This window comes from Somniosus microcephalus, chromosome 27, assembly GCF_052327205.1.
Source record: "Somniosus microcephalus isolate GS21.2 chromosome 27, FLI_Smic_1.0, whole genome shotgun sequence".
Taxonomy (NCBI): Eukaryota; Metazoa; Chordata; class Chondrichthyes; order Squaliformes; family Somniosidae; genus Somniosus; species Somniosus microcephalus.
Window position 1 is genome coordinate 16,152,177 of NC_141013.1, and position 16,243 is coordinate 16,168,419.

The 16,243-nt window shown below is 49.4% G+C and overlaps 1 protein-coding gene across 2 annotated transcripts in view; it reads left to right on the forward strand.

The window, feature by feature from the left end:
• LOC147100008 (NT-3 growth factor receptor-like) overlaps nt 1-16,243 on the forward strand; it is a 945,826-nt gene that overhangs the window by 562,124 nt on the left and 367,459 nt on the right. For both annotated transcript variants that reach the window (XM_085968572.1, XM_085968573.1), the window contains exons 7-8: nt 13,181-13,322; nt 14,580-14,879. In XM_085968572.1, coding sequence (XP_085824698.1) covers nt 13,181-13,322; nt 14,580-14,879 — 442 coding nt within the window. The remainder of the gene's footprint in view (nt 1-13,180; nt 13,323-14,579; nt 14,880-16,243) is intronic.

Consider the following 16,243-nt stretch of genomic DNA (forward strand, 5'->3'; position numbering starts at 1 on the left):
ATTGTAATCCTCATATCATGACCTTTAAAACAAGAATGAATTAAATTGAGGCAATTTTATGATTTGCGACGTGATGCTATAATAAATGTGCAGACTGACTCGTCATTGTTTTGATTATTGGTGCTGCCTGGAGAAGGTGTGTTAGGATATTAATGAACGTTCAGTATTTGGGTTCCCGTCACATTTTGTACTGATGCTCTGATGTGCGTATTATTAAAAGGAAGCCTCGGGGTACCCGATGCCTCAGCGTGTAATTGAACAAAAACTTGCATTTCTATAGCGCCTTTCATGACCTCAGGATGTTCCAAAGTGCTTTACAGTCGCTGTTGTAATGTAGGAAACGTGGCAGCCAATTTGCGCACAGCAGGCTCCCATAAACAGCAATGCGATGATGACGAAATCATCTGTTCTTGCGATGTTGATTGAGGGATAAATATTGGCCCGGACACCGGGGATAACTCCCCTGCTCTTCTTCAAAATAGTGCCATGGGATCTTTTAATCCACCTGAGAGAGCAGACGGGGGCTCGGTTTAACATCTCATCCAAAAGACGGCACCTCCGACGGTGCAGCACTCCACTGGAGTGTCAGCCTAGATTTTTGGGCTCAAGTCTCTGGAGTGAGGCTTGAACCCACAACCTTCTGACGCAGAGGTGATAGTGCTACCTGCTGAGCCACAGTTCATTGTGTTACAGGGCAGCGGAACACTGGTCCCATCCCTGGTCAGTGTTGAGTTAGCTGATGTCAGCCAAGCTCTCTACAATTCTCCTGAATGCTAGGTGTTGGGAAGGGGAAAATTGGGTCAATCTTCCGGCTCCTTATCACTGTCCAATGCCTATTACTGGAAGGTGCATGTATATGAATGTCAGGTGAGGCTAGGGTCAAGCCTGGCTGTGGTCAAATAGCCTGATAACACGCACTGTTTGGACACACACACAAAGAAATAGTTTGCATTTATATAGCACTTTTCACATCCTCAGGACATTCCAAAGCATTTCATAGCCAATTAATTACTTTTGAAGGCACTGTTGATTTTGTAGGCAACCTTTAATTTGCACATGGCCAGGTCCCACAAACAACAAATGAGAGAATGTTTTAGTTGGTTAAGAGATGTATACTTTTCAGGACACAGGGAGAATTCCCGTGCTTGTCTTTGAAAACATGCCCTGGGATCTTTTGCATTCACTGGAGCAAGCAGGTGCAGCCTCCGTTTAACATTTTATCTGAAAGACAGCACCTCCAACAATGCAGCACTCCCCGAGGACTGCACTGAAGTGGCAGCCTGGATTCTGTGCCAAGGTTCTGCAGTGGAATTTGCAAGTATAACCTTCTGAGTCCGAGCCAAGAGTGAGCCAAGGTGAGCCAGATATAATGTTTGGATTACAGAACAACACTGACTGCTCTTCAGAGCATCTCAGCAAGACTCAACGGCCTCGAAAACTTACTTCAGCAAGAGTCAGTGTCTACGTAACCATATCCCAGTGATAGTCAGCATAGTGGAACCTTATTTTAGTGAGAGCTAACACCTATGGCACCATATCCTGGTCAGTGTCAGCACAGAGTGTCTATTGACACCATTGTGTCAGCCAATGAGTTGCACTGTGCCAGCCAATGAGGCGGGGTGGGACTTATGGCAGGACGCGCAGCAAACAGTCTATTTTTTTTACAGCCATCAAAGTCTATTTACTCAGCAAACAGAGTCTGTTTAAACAGCACACTACAGCAAACAGTCTACAGAGTCTATTTAAATCTGCGAACAACAGCAAACTAAACACATGACTGAAACTACAGCAAGGTCTCCCGACACAAATTATGTGTTAAAATCAATCCCAGTCACTTCCAGCAGTGTGATTGCCGGGGGGAATTACCCTCTCATCTCCATTCTTGCTGGGAATAGTGGTGTCACTATATGCAGCCATGTCGCAGCTTTAGAGACGTGGAATAACATTTTGGCGGGGTGGGGGGTGGCGTCAAGAACAAAAAATATTGGGGGAAGAATTCATTAGCGACCATTTTGGGTCACTAACATCGTCTGGGCGCTAAATTTAGTGCCCGGTGAAAAATAGCGCCGGCGATCGCTAACTTTAGTTTTAGCGCCCCAAGAGGGAGGTGGAGCTAATTCAAATGCTTCACTTCCTTCTTAGAGCGATAACCCCGAATATCGGGGTGGTGCGTTCTGCAGCACTACACACTGGGCCACGTAGCGCTGCCGCATGGACGGACTCCGCTCCTCATTAAAGGGGAGGGCCCAGGCCCACAACTCTGCCGGGCCCTACCTGGACCACCAGGGAGCAGACGTGGCACGGACCCCCGCATTGAACGACGCAACGGGCCACGACAAGTAAGTCGGCCGATTTATTTTTCCCCCATCCGCCACCTTCACCTTTACTTACCGCCCTGCGAGCCTCCTGCCGCTCCGTTCCCGCCCCCTGAATCGGTCGCTGTCATTGCCCAGCACAAATTATGGGGCCGTGGGCCAAATTTGCAGGCAGGGCGAAAACGGGACGCTGTGCTCGGTGATCGCCTGCACAGCAGAGCGGGGCGCTACCGGTTACCGCCACCGCTAAACTCCCGCTGAATTTAGTGGGAATCGTTAGCTGTGCCGCGTCCGGGCGAAAAGTCGTTTGTGTCTCTCGGACGCGCTAACGGGAGGCGCAAATGCACCAAATTTCTAGCCCATTATGTTCCCAGCCAGACTTAAGCAGCTGAATGTTTTAAAAACCTCTCTGACTGCGACACGATTCAGATGCTGATAATTCTTTAATATCTCAGAATTTTCCACGCCTGACTTCACCTTTGGAGTTCAGTCTTGAAACGGGGCTCCAGTCTGAATATGCAAATGAGTGTTTTGTTTGTGAAGGTTTCACAGAATGTCACGGAGGAGTGTGTAAAAAAGAAATTTGATGCACAGCTTATATGCCGTCTCCTTACAGAGAGGGCACGGTTTAATGTCCCTCAGTGCGTGTATACTGGGCTTGTAAATGAAAGTAGGCAAGGGCGAAGGGGATCAAATTAGACCATTTATACCATTGGATTCAATTTATGAGGGATAAATCCTCCATTCTTCATAATGTTAGATTACTACAGACAAAAAGGCCTCACTGTCAGGTGCATTGGACCTTTATTGAAGTTAGATGTTATGTGTCAGAGATCATCAATGGCTGCTCCTTCAGTACCTTCCAAGACACACCGTACTCCCTTTCTGTCACAGTAGCTGGTTTCAGCTGGACATGAAAGAAAAGCAGCTCATTTAAACACAGGAAAGATAAGCTATTGATGAAAATTGTTATGCTGGATACCAACCTGAGAGTATGTATAATGAGACCTTCAGCAGGGGTCAAGCACAAGCTTTAGGCCTTAGAGCCTGACCTCAAGTTATGGATATTCACATTTTCTGTTCCCAGTTTTTCTACCTATGACATTGCATCATATAAAATTCACCAGGAGCGAACTAATTATTTTAGGAAGACGAACACATTGAATGGTGTATTTTGAATTTTAAATAGATATTCTCCAATCTTGTTGCAAAACCAGGCAAAGAGTCTTGTCTTACAGTGTAGGACACCTCCAAGTTGAAGATGACTAGATCAGAAAGCAGTGGTAAATCAAGCTTGGGTATTAAAGGCCTGTAGGATGTAGGGGGAAGGGTATTCTGAGGGAGGTAAGAGATTCCACAGCTTTAGAACCCTGGGTAAGAAGGAATTGGAGACAGTGCAATGATCTTGGTTTCAGCACAGTGAGGATGAGAGGAGGAGGAAGAGTATGTCGGGCCGGCTAGTTAGAGCTCAGGAAGAACATCCTGTAGAAAGACATCTTCAGGATTTCCCCACAGGCTCTCCAAGGTGTCCCCCCCACCACCATTCTGAGAGCGAGGGAATCCCTGCATTGGAGCTCCTACGGCTTCCTAAGGAAAGGTGTTCAATGCAAAAGACTTATTACTGTGTCTGAGCACATGGCTGAGCTCAGTCGCACATGTAATGAGTGACCATCCTGTGAAGGGCCCAGGTGAGTGCCTGTGACACAAAGCTGTGAGTGTCCCATGGAGCTTGCCTATGGCCAACCGCTGACTTGAAATACTTTATAGAGCAGCGTCAGGTTTTTATTTTTAAATTACTCAATAATGAGATTGCCTTTGAATTATAGGACAGCTCGCATTTTAATTAACCCAATTTGCACATGTAAATTACCTCTCATTAACATAATTAATACATTTTCCATAATACATAACAAACATACTTTCCATGTATTTTAAAGCCAGGATTTGTTTTCATTAATGAAAATTTACAAACATTTACAATAATAATATTGACACAAAGACTTCTGCTCTCGACTGAATGTAAACTGAACAGTGTCAACATGCAAGTGATATTCCTCCCACCCCACCACACCCCCAGCCCCCTCCTATCCCAGGGCAAGATTCTCTCCTAATGTACTTTGAAGCATTTTTCCCCCTTGCTGTCCATCTACTAGCACCACACACTATGTGGAGGGTAGGGGACTCGTTCGCACAGCTCTGTTAAATTAACACCCTTGCTTGTGAGAGTGGGCCAGAGTACATGAGAATGATCCCAGAGGGTGTGGAAGTGAACCCAGGGTGTGTGAGAGCAGGCCTGGGGTTTGTGAGAGCGGGCCTGGGGTTTGTGAGAGCGGGCCTGGGGTGTGCGCGAGTGGGCCTGGGGTGTGTGCGAGCGGGCCTGGGGTGTGTGCGAGCGGGCCTGGGGTGTGTGAAAGCGGGCCTGGGGTGTGAGTATGAGCAGGCCTGGGGTGTGTGTGTATGAGCAGGCCTGGGGTGTGTGAGAGCAGGCCTGGGGTGTGCGCGAGTGGGCCTGGGGTGTGAGTATGAGCAGGCCTGGGGTGTGTGCGAGCGGGCCTGGGGTGTGTGCGAGCGGGCCTGGGGTGTGAGTATGAGCAGGCCTGGGGTGTGAGTATGAGCAGGCCTGGGGTGTGTGCGAGCAGGCCTGGGGTGTGAGTATGAGCAGGCCTGGGGTGTGTGCGAGCGGGCCTGGGGTGTGCACGAGCAGGCCTGGGGTGTGTGAGAGCAGGCCTGGGGTATGAGTACGAGCAGGCCTGGGGTATGAATACGAGCAGGCCTGGGGTGTGAGCGAGCAGGCCTGGGGTATGAGTACGAGCAGGCCTGGGGTGTGAGTGAGCAGGCCTGGGGTATGAGTACGAGCAGGCCTGTGGTGTGAGCACGAGCAGGCCTGGGGTATGAGTACGAGCAGGCCTGGGGTGTGAGCGAGCAGGCCTGGGGTATGAGCACAAGCAGGCCTGGGGTGTGAGTATGAGCAGGCCTGGGGTATGAGTACGAGCAGGCCTGGGGTGTGAGCGAGCAGGCCTGGGGTATGAGCACAAGTAGGCCTGGGGTGTGAGCGAGCAGGCCTGGGGTGTGAGTACAAGCAGGCCTGGGGTGGGTTGTGAGTACGAGCAGGCCTGGGGTGGGCGCGAGCAGGCCTGGGGTGTGAGTACGAGCAGGCCTGGGGTGTGAGCGAGCAGGCCTGGGGTGTGAGTATGAGCAGGCCTGGGGTATGAGTACGAGCAGGCCTGGGGTGTGAGCGAGCAGGCCTGGGGTATGAGTACGAGCAGGCCTGGGGTGTGAGCGAGCAGGCCTGGGGTGTGAGTACGAGCAGGCCTGGGGTGTGAGTACAAGCAGGCCTGGGGTGGGTTGTGAGTACGAGCAGGCCTGGGGTGGGCGCGAGCAGGCCTGGGGTGTGAGTACGAGCAGGCCTGGGGTGTGAGCGAGCAGGCCTGGGGTATGAGCACAAGCAGGCCTGGGGTGTGAGTACGAGCAGGCCTGGGGTGGGTTGTGAGTACGAGCAGGCCTGGGGTGGGTGCGAGCAGGCCTGGGGTGTGAGTACGAGCAGGCCTGGGGTGTGATTACGAGCAGGCGTTGGGTGTGGGAGAGCAGGCCTGGGGCGTGTCTGCAAAGTTCAATGTGAGAGCAGGCCCAGCCTATGTGTGAATGTATCAGAGCAGATCTGAACTAAACTTAATGTGGAGCCTCGTACAATCTGTTGCTCCATACTGCCAGAATAGGATCCAAGTTTTTAATACACTGAAGTTCAGGGGTAACGTGAATGCAAGCAAATTGTTTAATTTGGCGTGTGCACATAGGTCGGTCTAGGGGACTCAGGTACAAAACTAACGAGCATGAACCGCTGTGCATAATCATTCTTATTCAGTTCTAAATTCCAATTGGTAACACCGTTGCCTCTCAATCGGAACATTGTGGATACATGTCCCACTCCAGGATAAAGAATAATCGAGTATAACATGGTTAGTTGTGCCTTCCTTTGGATGAGAAGTTAAACCAAGATTTCTTCTGCCTGCTCAGGTGGATGTTAAAGAGCCCGTGGCACCACTGCAAGAAGAGCAGGCATTTTTTTCTGGTGCCCTGCTCTGCCAGCGCCAACAAAATAACACGTTAACTGCTCATTCATCCCATTGCTGCTTGTGGGATCTTGCTTTGTGCAAAAATTGCTGCCGCATTAGCCTACAGTTGCTGTACTACAAAGTAATTCATTGTATGTGAGGAACTTTCTACACATTTCCGAGAGCTGCGATAAGGCACTAAGGGGGAGAAATTCGGTTGGTTGCGCCACCGATTAACGCCTAAAGAAGCCGAGAAGTGGGGCGTCAGCCAATTTCCGGGCGGGCGCAAGGCGCCTAGCGCCTCACCCCATATTGAGCATGCATTTAGCGCCGGCGCTAAATCTTAGCGCCCGCTCATGGGCGCAGGCTGATTATGATGCCATTTGAGTGTGCAACGCCTTTTGGGTGCCCTGGACTGGAAATTCAATGGCGCCCCCCTCCGTAGCACCTGGTGCTAATAGTGACAGTTTACCTGGACCTTACCAAGTCGCTCTCGGGCTGGAGGAGCATTATTTAAAGGGGACTGGTGTGGTTTAAAAATGGCAGCCATTTTTGGATCACAACTTCCTCGAGAGCTACAAAGAGTTGCTGAGCTGCACACTGAGAGCCATTTGACCACTGAGCCAGCGCAGGCAGACGATCTTCAGCCTTCTGACCATCACTTTGCTGTTGGTGAGCCTTGACAACGGGGAACCTTCCTGTGGGCACTTATTATGGGGGCTGCATTGGAGGAGAACGTCCTGCTGCTGAATCATCTGGAAAGGGCACTGAGACGCTGGGAGAGGGGGGCGGGCATGGCCAGACGGAGGAGGGCCAACAGACGTCACCACAGCAGACCTTACGCTGGCAGGGTTATCCGACAGCAGTTTTCCTACATGAACATGCCGGAGGAGCAGTGTGTCAGAAGGCTGCAATTTAGAAAGGAGGTGGTGACTGAGCTGTGCCAGCTGCTTCAGCCAGATCTGCAGCCTCAGATAAGGTGCAAGACATCTCTGTCGGAGGCTGAGAAGATGACTGCTGGCCTGAACTTCTACGCGAGCGGCTCTTCTCAGGCTGCGCGTCAGAGGCTGATCAGAAGTAGCTTCTAGGCCCCTCTCACGGAATGCTTGCTGCCATTCCAAGAACAGGAATGGAACTGGTCTGATACCCCCAAGCCTGTGAAGGGCAAGATGCATGTAAATAGCAGGCATGGCCATTGTAAATGAAGAAAGTGTTTCATTACACAAAATGTGGTTCCTTCAAACATGAGAAAGCTATGGCAACAGAAAGCAAAACTAATACACTGACACATAACTGCCTCTCACACCCGGGAGACTGTCGAAAACATAAATCACATTCCGACCATCTTCCTTGGCCTTGATTCCACTGCGCCAACCAAAGCATCCAATGCCCCATCAGTGAGGCATTCCGCCCTCTGCCTCACCCTTTCCATGTCTTGCTAGGCTGGTGCGCCACAGGTAGGCTCCCACCGCTTTGAAGGCCTACAAGGCAGTGAGTGTGTCTGGTGATGCCAATTGACCTGCCCCTTTAAGAGCTGGCCGGCGCCACTGTGTCTCAGGGAAAGTGATTATTGACAGCACCCTCGCTGCGCCCCGCCGCGGCGAAATTGGGTTGCGCCGCCGGGTTAGCGCCTTAAGAGTAGTGTGCAGCACCTGATTTAGCGCCGCAATCACCTTTAGGGGCGCTGCAACCCAATATCGCGCTAGGTGGCGCTAAATTACGCCTGGTGCTAAACTTTGCGCATCGCCAGGACTACCGCCCCAAACGCGGCTATACCGAATTTCTAGGCCTATATAAATTGAGATTGGAAACATTTGTAAAAGTTAATTTCTGACTTTTTTTGGTATTGTAAAGGCATTCTACTGATTTCTTGTAGAGACAACTTGAAACAATTGTCCGAATGAACACCATCTGACGTAGCTTACATGTCACTAGCTCTGCCCTCACAGGGGCTAATGTGGTTGGAGGTCTAACAACAAGCTCAGCCGCAGGTACCTTTGTACTGGAGTTTACGTAGGATTCCCACTGTGCCGTCAGCCTATTTAGATACGGAAATATTGTTAGCAGACCAGACTTCCACAGGCTAAAATGACGAATTTAAAAAAAATAAGTAACACACACTAAATATACAAAAGTTTAGGAACTTGGAAAAAACCCACAGTCACAAGGTAATATTTTACACACACACAGCATGGAAAAGTTCACTCAACTACTCTGAGCTGTTCCCGAAGAAGAAGTTTTCTGTAGTTTAAAATCTGTCAATTCGAGTTTGTTGTGGTACCTGTCATGCTGACCTCTTCCTTCTGACAGGCTCAAGTTAAAAAATAAACTGCAGGACTAGCAGACAAAGTTCAGCTCTACGTTCACTGGTCCCTTGGAGTTAGGACTGCCAATCAACCTTGATAACTTTAATGTCAAAATTATAATAGCATTTTGTCACATGACAATAGCACACATAGGGGACGAAAATCAGTAGGTTAGCACCTCCAGTTAGCGCCTGGCGGGGGCGCTAATGATGTGCTCAGGCAGTCGCGCTGCGGTGGAGATGAATCCCGTGCCGCACGGCAAATTCGCCGGACCTGTAGCGCCGGCGATAACAGTTAGCGCTTCGATCCCTTTCACCACGTAGGTCGTGACGTCAGTGAGTGTGCAACACTCGCTGGGCGCCCGATCTGCAAACATCAGTAGTGCCCCCTTCCTTACTGCCTCGTGCGGACAGTGCCAGGGAGTGGAGGCGTGAGCTAGCCGGCTGGCGGGGCGCTACTTAAAGGGATGCGCCCCCAACTGTCAAGGAACTTCCGTTCCAACGGTCAGTTATGAGTGGCAGAGAGCGCAGGATGCCAAATAAAGGTTGCTTATTCCCCAGAGTGTTGCGGGTTGTCAAAGCACTTTGCATTTCATCTCACAGCATATCGCTGTTCTGCACTCCCTGAATCATTGGGGGCTGGTGTGTAGACTCCAGTGACCCTCCTCTTTAATGGCTGGAAGGCGCCTGCGCCAGTGCTCTCTCCCGATTACACAACACCTCATATTCATTATCGCTTGGAGCCTAACGCCACTCACCTATGCCATTAGCGCCTGATTTAGTGCTCCCCTGCATTCTTTGAGCGCTGAGACTGAATTTAGTGGGCAGCGAGCTTGATTCGCGCCTGGCGCTAAATTTCCAATTTCTCAAAAGTTAACGCCCCTTCCTGGGCGCTGCTGAATTTCTCCGCCTTAGTATTTTTCCAATGGAAAATATACAGTAGAAACATAGAAGTATACAGCACAGGTGGAGGCCATTCGGCTCATCGTGTCTGTGCAGGCTCTTTACTAGAACAATCCAAAGCTAATCTTGCTGTCTCCTCATAGCCCTGTACCATTCTTTGCTTCAAATAATTATCCAATGTTCCTTTAGAAGATGCATCAAATACTCCCTGTGGCAAAGCATTCCATGTTCCAACAACTCTCTGTAAAGAAATTTCTTCTTTGCTCTCTCAGTGACAATTTAGATATCAACGTGTTACAAGCTCACCTCACAGAATGCTAATGATTAAGTACATTAGCACTGTCTGAGATGTTAGCTGGTTTAACACTTTGTGGATGGAGGCCAAAGGATGCAACACCGACCGACGTGTGCCCTACCCAGCTGCGCACACCGGGATTTAGCCATTCACAACCATTTAAAATACCCCAATCTAATTCACACGCAGATCAAAAGAAACTTGTCAAGGATTGGTCAATCTGCGGTGGTCATTTTAGAGCTGAGAGACTTTGCTACTTTTTGTATTGATTTTTTTCCCCCTACTGCTTAACACTCCTCTCTGTGCTGTCACATGGTGAATAACTTGTCTTTCGCTGCTGATTCCGTGAGACCTGCAGTTTATTTTCTCCTTTGGCGATTTGCACTCATCAAAGAGACAGATGAAAGCTCAGCAGTGACTGCATTAATGACAGCACTGAGTGCTCTCGGGGCAGGTATATTACAGCTTAGAAGTCATGTAGGACCTGCCCTGACACTTGACTTTACTGTAACAAAACAAATCCCTAACTTGATCCAGGCGAGCACCTTTCTCCGTACTGGAGTGACAGTTCCATTTCTTGAGCTGCTGTGGTCTCTCAGTGAGATTGTCTAATTAATCTGATTGCACTGCAACCTCATATCTAGTCACACCCATCTCACTGGACTGTGCCCTTCCTACACTGGAGAGCAGAGCAATGCCTCACTGTGGGATTTGGTATCACTGTCACCTGTGCACTCATGGATGAGGATTTGATGGGTCCCAGCGGAGTCCATGTAATTACATCTTCTCGACAAAATTGGCACCTGAAAGAATGATCAAAAAGATAATCAAGTGATTATCTGGCATGTTGGAGAGTGAAAGATGGACGCGCATCAAATATTTAGAACATTTTATTCTTGATGGAGAAGAAACAGTGTTCGGGCTTCCTGGTAGAATGATGATTTTCAAATTATTTTGTGTGATAAGTCCCTGGAGATTTCGACCCACACCTTTGTATCTCTTGTTCTAAAGCTTCCTAAATACAACACTAAATTGGCACTAATGCATTTTTAGCAGCTTGGGCAACAAAAACACAGCTTGTCAAGAATTACAGTCAAAGTAGTGCATTCTTAAGAAGCTTCCTCAGAGATCCTGCTGGTATTAGTGTAGTTCACACTCCTCGTGCTGCTGCTTGAGTAACACTCTGACTAACTGATTAAGCTAGGTCTGAGGGTGAAATCTGGCAGTGTTGCAGTGTACCTCAGTTGGTGCCCTGTACTGATTTTAGTGATCCATGGTCAGCTTTGGTTAAATGCGTACAGCATTGCTACCGTCCAGCATCAGGAATCCACACACACCAGCCGTGCAGGAGATCCAAGGATTCCTTCTGTGATGGGCTGCCTATGAAATGGAGGAGGGGAGTGAGGGGAGGTGTGGGACCTACTAAGAGGAAGAGAAGGAAAATCAGAACAGGAATGGGGACATGCTGAGCTCCAGCACCTGCTGGACGCCAGACTAAGAGTGGCGTTGGCAAGGGTCTGACTCCCTATGCAGGCTGCCGTGGTCAGGGAGAGATGCATAGTCGAGGAGACCAATATGAGTGAGACATTAACTTGGATCATCCAATATAGGCTCAATGTTGGAAGGCAAATGGAATGTTGGCCTTTATTGCAAGGGGGATGGAGTATACAAGTAGGGAAGTCCTGTTACAACTGTACAGGGCGTTGGTGAGACCACACCTGGAGTACTGCGTACAGTTTTGGTCTCCTTATTTAAGGAAGGATATACTCGCATTGGAGGCAGTTCAGAGAAGGTTCATGAGGTTGATTCCAGAGATGAAGGGGTTGTCTTATGAAGAAAGGTTGAGCAGGTTGTGCCTATACTAATTGGAATTTAGAAGAATGAGGGGGGATCTTATTGAAACATTTTGAGGGAAAAATTCAGTTGGTTGCGCCTCCCGTTAGCGCCTTAAGAGGGCGCTAACAGGACGCAAACCAACTAGAGCCCGGGCGCGGCACTGCCCACGCCTCCCGCAAAATTCAGCGGGAGGTTAGTGGTGGTGCTAACCGGTAGCGCCCTGCGGTGCTGCGCTGCTGGCGATGACATCATTGGCGTGCGCAGCGCCTCACGCCCCGGCCACGATCTTCGGGAGCACCCCCTGACTTTCCGACGGGGTCAGGGGGGCGTACCTGCGGCCGGGGAGGCGCAATTTAACGGCGAGGTGCGGGGCGGCCATTTTTGTTGCTGGCCGCCTGCCAGCACCTGCCTGCGCTCCTGTTCCAGACCTCCTGAAATGCCCCCCCGCCCCCCGCGGAGTGATGGCTGCGCTCCAAGAGCCCGTCCCTTCTCTTGAGTGCCGGGCTCTTTTGCCTGCACTCCTGATCCCCAGGGGCCCAACTGGGCCCCAGGTCCCGCTGCACAAGGCCCCGCCCCTTTAAGAAGGGGAGGAAGGCCTGCAATACCGCGGCGCGATGTGTCGCAGCGTGTGGCACTGTGGCACATAACTCCACAATATTGACTCGCAGCGCCCCAAAAGGGATGCAGGGCGCTTCCAGTAGCGCCCTGCTTCCCCCTTGGGGTGCAACCACTCAAGTTCCAGCGCGGGGGCACTAATTTTTCTGGGGCGCCGAAGTTAGCGCCCCACTACTCAATTTTTAGCCCACTAGATTCTGAAGGGTCTTGACAGGGTAGATGCAGAGAGGATGTTTCCCCTCGTGGAACTAGGGGGCATAATTTCAGAATAAGGGGGCACCCTATTAAATCGGAAATGAGGAAGAATTTCTTCTCTCAGAGGGTCGTGAATCTTTGGAATTCTCTTCCCCAGAGAGCTGTGGAGGCTGGGTCATTGAATATATTGAAGGTGGAGATAGACAGATTTTTGAAAGGTAAGGGAGTCGAGGGTTATGGGGAGCGGGCAGGGAAGTGGAGTTGAGGCCAAGATCAGATCAGCCATGATCTTATTGAATGGCGGAGCAGGCTCGAGGGGCCAAATGACCTACTCCTGCTCCTACGTCTTATGTTCTTATGTAGTGTTCATAAGAACATCTTGGATTCTGCTAGAGAGATTGATTTTCCTGAAAACATCTCTGAGCCTCGAATCTGAATAAAACAAGTGACTGCGGTGATGTGCATGCACACATGAATTTTTAATTTGTATCAGAGGCAAGTTTTGGGGGGAATGTAGCAACTCCACCCAAGGCTTATCCCTGCTGTCCTTGGCCCTCGTTAATTATTCCCACCGGCTGCCTGGATTTTCAGGGGTTTCCTGTGTTTGCTTTGTGAGATCAGTCAGGAGTTCTTTATTTTCTTTTTTTTCCCCTCTCTCTGCCAGACCAACAATAACCTGACGACAGTCTCGGCTGTAAATCTCACCCTATTTAACGTGGATCAGGAGGATAACGGAAAGCTGCTGACGTGCATCGCAGAGAATGTGGTGGGGATGACGAATGCCTCAGTGCTGTTGCACGTTTACTGTGAGTACAGTTTCAATAGCAGCTTATCCCTGTCGGTGGGCATAAGGGAGTTGCAAGATCCAGTGTTAAGGGTGACTTTGACATTCAACTGATTGACTCTGCCTGGGAGAGGCTGCAGGAATCCCGGGTTTAAATGAGGGGAAAATTTACAGATGCTACGGGGAAAGAGCAGGGGGAGTGGGACTAATTGAGTAGCTCTTTCAAAGAGCCGGCACAGGCACGATGGGCCGAATGGCCTCCTCCTGTGCTGTATGATTCGATGATTATGCTTTTACAGGCATTGGTCTTCATCCCAGATCACTTTCTGTTAGAGGGACTCAGTGACAGGATTCGGTGACGACCAGACATCACGGGTAGGATTTTCTTTGGGCCGTGGAGGCGGGATTGGAGGCGTGTGGGGGCTTAAAATCCCGAAATCGGGGGGCCAGTTTCAAAGGAGGCGGGTACCCACCCCGCACTGGGACCCGCCTCCCCGAGGCGGGAAGGGGATTAGTGCCAATTAACTGCCTGTTAACAGGTAGTTAACAGGCAGTTTTTAGCCTAATCCCTATTTTCATTCTTGAAGTGTGGGATTCCCGACGGCTCCAAACCACGCCAAGTTAGCGAGGCGGGCCGTCGGGCTGAAGGGCTTGGAGGGGTCAAGATGTCCAGTGTTCAGGTGAGTGATGGGTGCATGAGTGAAGAGGTAAGTGTGTTTGGTGTGTTTAAAGTGTTTAAAGAAGCTTTACTTACCTTTACAGCCTTCCTTCCTTCAGGTCTTGGGAGTCCCTCATCTCACCGGCACAGAAAGCAGAATGGCCGCGATCTGTCAAAAATTGCAGCATTCAGCTTTCTGTTCCGGAAAGATCTCTAAATCATCCTGAGCGGAAGGAATTAACTTGGAGTCCAGATTGTCAGTGTTTGACAGCTTCAAACAGCTGTTAAACACTGATATTTTATCTGTCAAAAGGTCTTGACAGATGAAATGTCAATCTGTGACGTCACCTGTTGCCGGGTGGCCCTTAATTGGCCTGCTGAGCCCGCTGGGCGGGCTCAACAAGGTCAATCAAGTCAAAATCGCGTGGGTTGGCTACAACTCGATGGAGGCGGGACTACAACCCCGAAAGTTGTAGTCCCGCCTCCTACCCGCCTCCTCAATGAAAATCCAGCCCCACATTTATGATTTGGTAAAAACTCAGAGTCAGGGTGAGGACCTTGGATTGGCCCTTCACTGAACTTTAATGAGTTTGAGTGCTTTTTTTTTCTTCCAACTTACAGATCCTCCTGATATTAAGGAGCTAACAGAGCCCGAACAGCGACACATGCACTGCATTCAGTTCACCGTCTATGGCAACCCCTTGCCCACCATTCACTGGCTGCACCAGGGCCGCAGGCTGAATGAAACCGACTACATCAAAACAAATGTCTACGAGGAGACTGCAGACTGGCTCCACGGCTGCCTGCTCTTCGACAAGCCCACCCACTACAACAACGGGAACTACACACTTGTGGCTGAAAATGACTTGGGGACCGACACAGAGACCGTCTACGCACACTTCCTGGGTATCCCGTTTCCCGGTACGTATCCCAACTTTTTTTTATTATGCATCCTGGGACACAGGCATAGGCCGAGGCTCCAGGCCGACTTGGAGATGACTATCGAGGCTCATAGGGACAGCAAGAGACAGTCTTCCACTGGTCCAGCAGGGCCCTTAGACACATAACAGGCCCTCCCAACCCATGAGCCTGTCAGTGGCAAGTTTGAAAAGTGAGGTTGATGGGGAGGTGGGTGGGGGGGGAGTGCATTTCTTCAACGGCTGTCTTCATGGCAGAGAAATAGTTAAGTGTTTGTGTTACTGCAGCAGAGGTTACAGAGATTATCCCTCAACCTACTACTGTAATAGGAGATAGTCAGCAGGTAGCAACAGACTGCAGCACTTCCAAAACAGCATTATGATGAGGTTTAACATGAACCTCTTTTAGAAATTGCTAATTAAGTACAGTAATGCTTATCCTTTAATAATTTAAGTATGAAAGTTTTCCCAGTTCTAATGGAAGAGTAATTAAAATCAATTTTCTGCACATTATGAACAATTATCCAAATTGAAGCTACAGCCTTAATGAGATTGTTGAAATAATATGGGATTATAAAGGGAATTTCTTGGTATTTGCTATATTCAGAGTGCCTTAGCTATCTGCTAACTAGTGCTTCTGAACCTAGTTAATGCAAATTGACAGGATGGAGGGCAACAAACCAAGGCCTTCTGATCGGGACCTGAGCCCTGCTTGGAGGGACCAGCAGAAAGCGATTGGTTAGAATAGCTTGTTGGGCAGCATCTGCAGACCAGAGCGCCTGATCTGTCCAGGGGGTTTGCAGACCTGTGACTCCTGCGTCTTGAGTTCAGTTCAGTTTTTAAATGTTGGCCTATTGTATTTTTGAAAACGTTTCAATATTGTAAACTTGAAGTCATTTTGGAATTTGTTGCTGACCCGAGTTGACTTCTGTCACATTGTTGACCAAACAGAAACCAACAAGAACAGTCACGGGCAGTGTTTCAGTGAAGTATTCGAGAATTTTTGTTCGATACAAACAGTGCAATTTTTTAAACACGAATTATGTATCCTTGAAAACAGCGCTTTTCCAAATCTTGCTTGGAACTGTTTGAGGTACTACAGTGCACATCCAGCGCAGGTGTATAATGCAGAGTACACACATATCCCAGGCATATAGTATACCCTGAGAGTTGGGTATACATGAGCGATAGGAGTATAGAATACATGTACCCTTGGTGTATCCTAAGTGTATAGTACACATGTATCTATAGGGGGAGAAATTCAGTATCGCCCCATTTACGGCGCAATTATCAGCCGGGTGCAAAGATTAGCGCCTGGCGCTAATTATCGCCTCCGACTGCAAACTTGGCTTTTATCGCCCTTGGTGA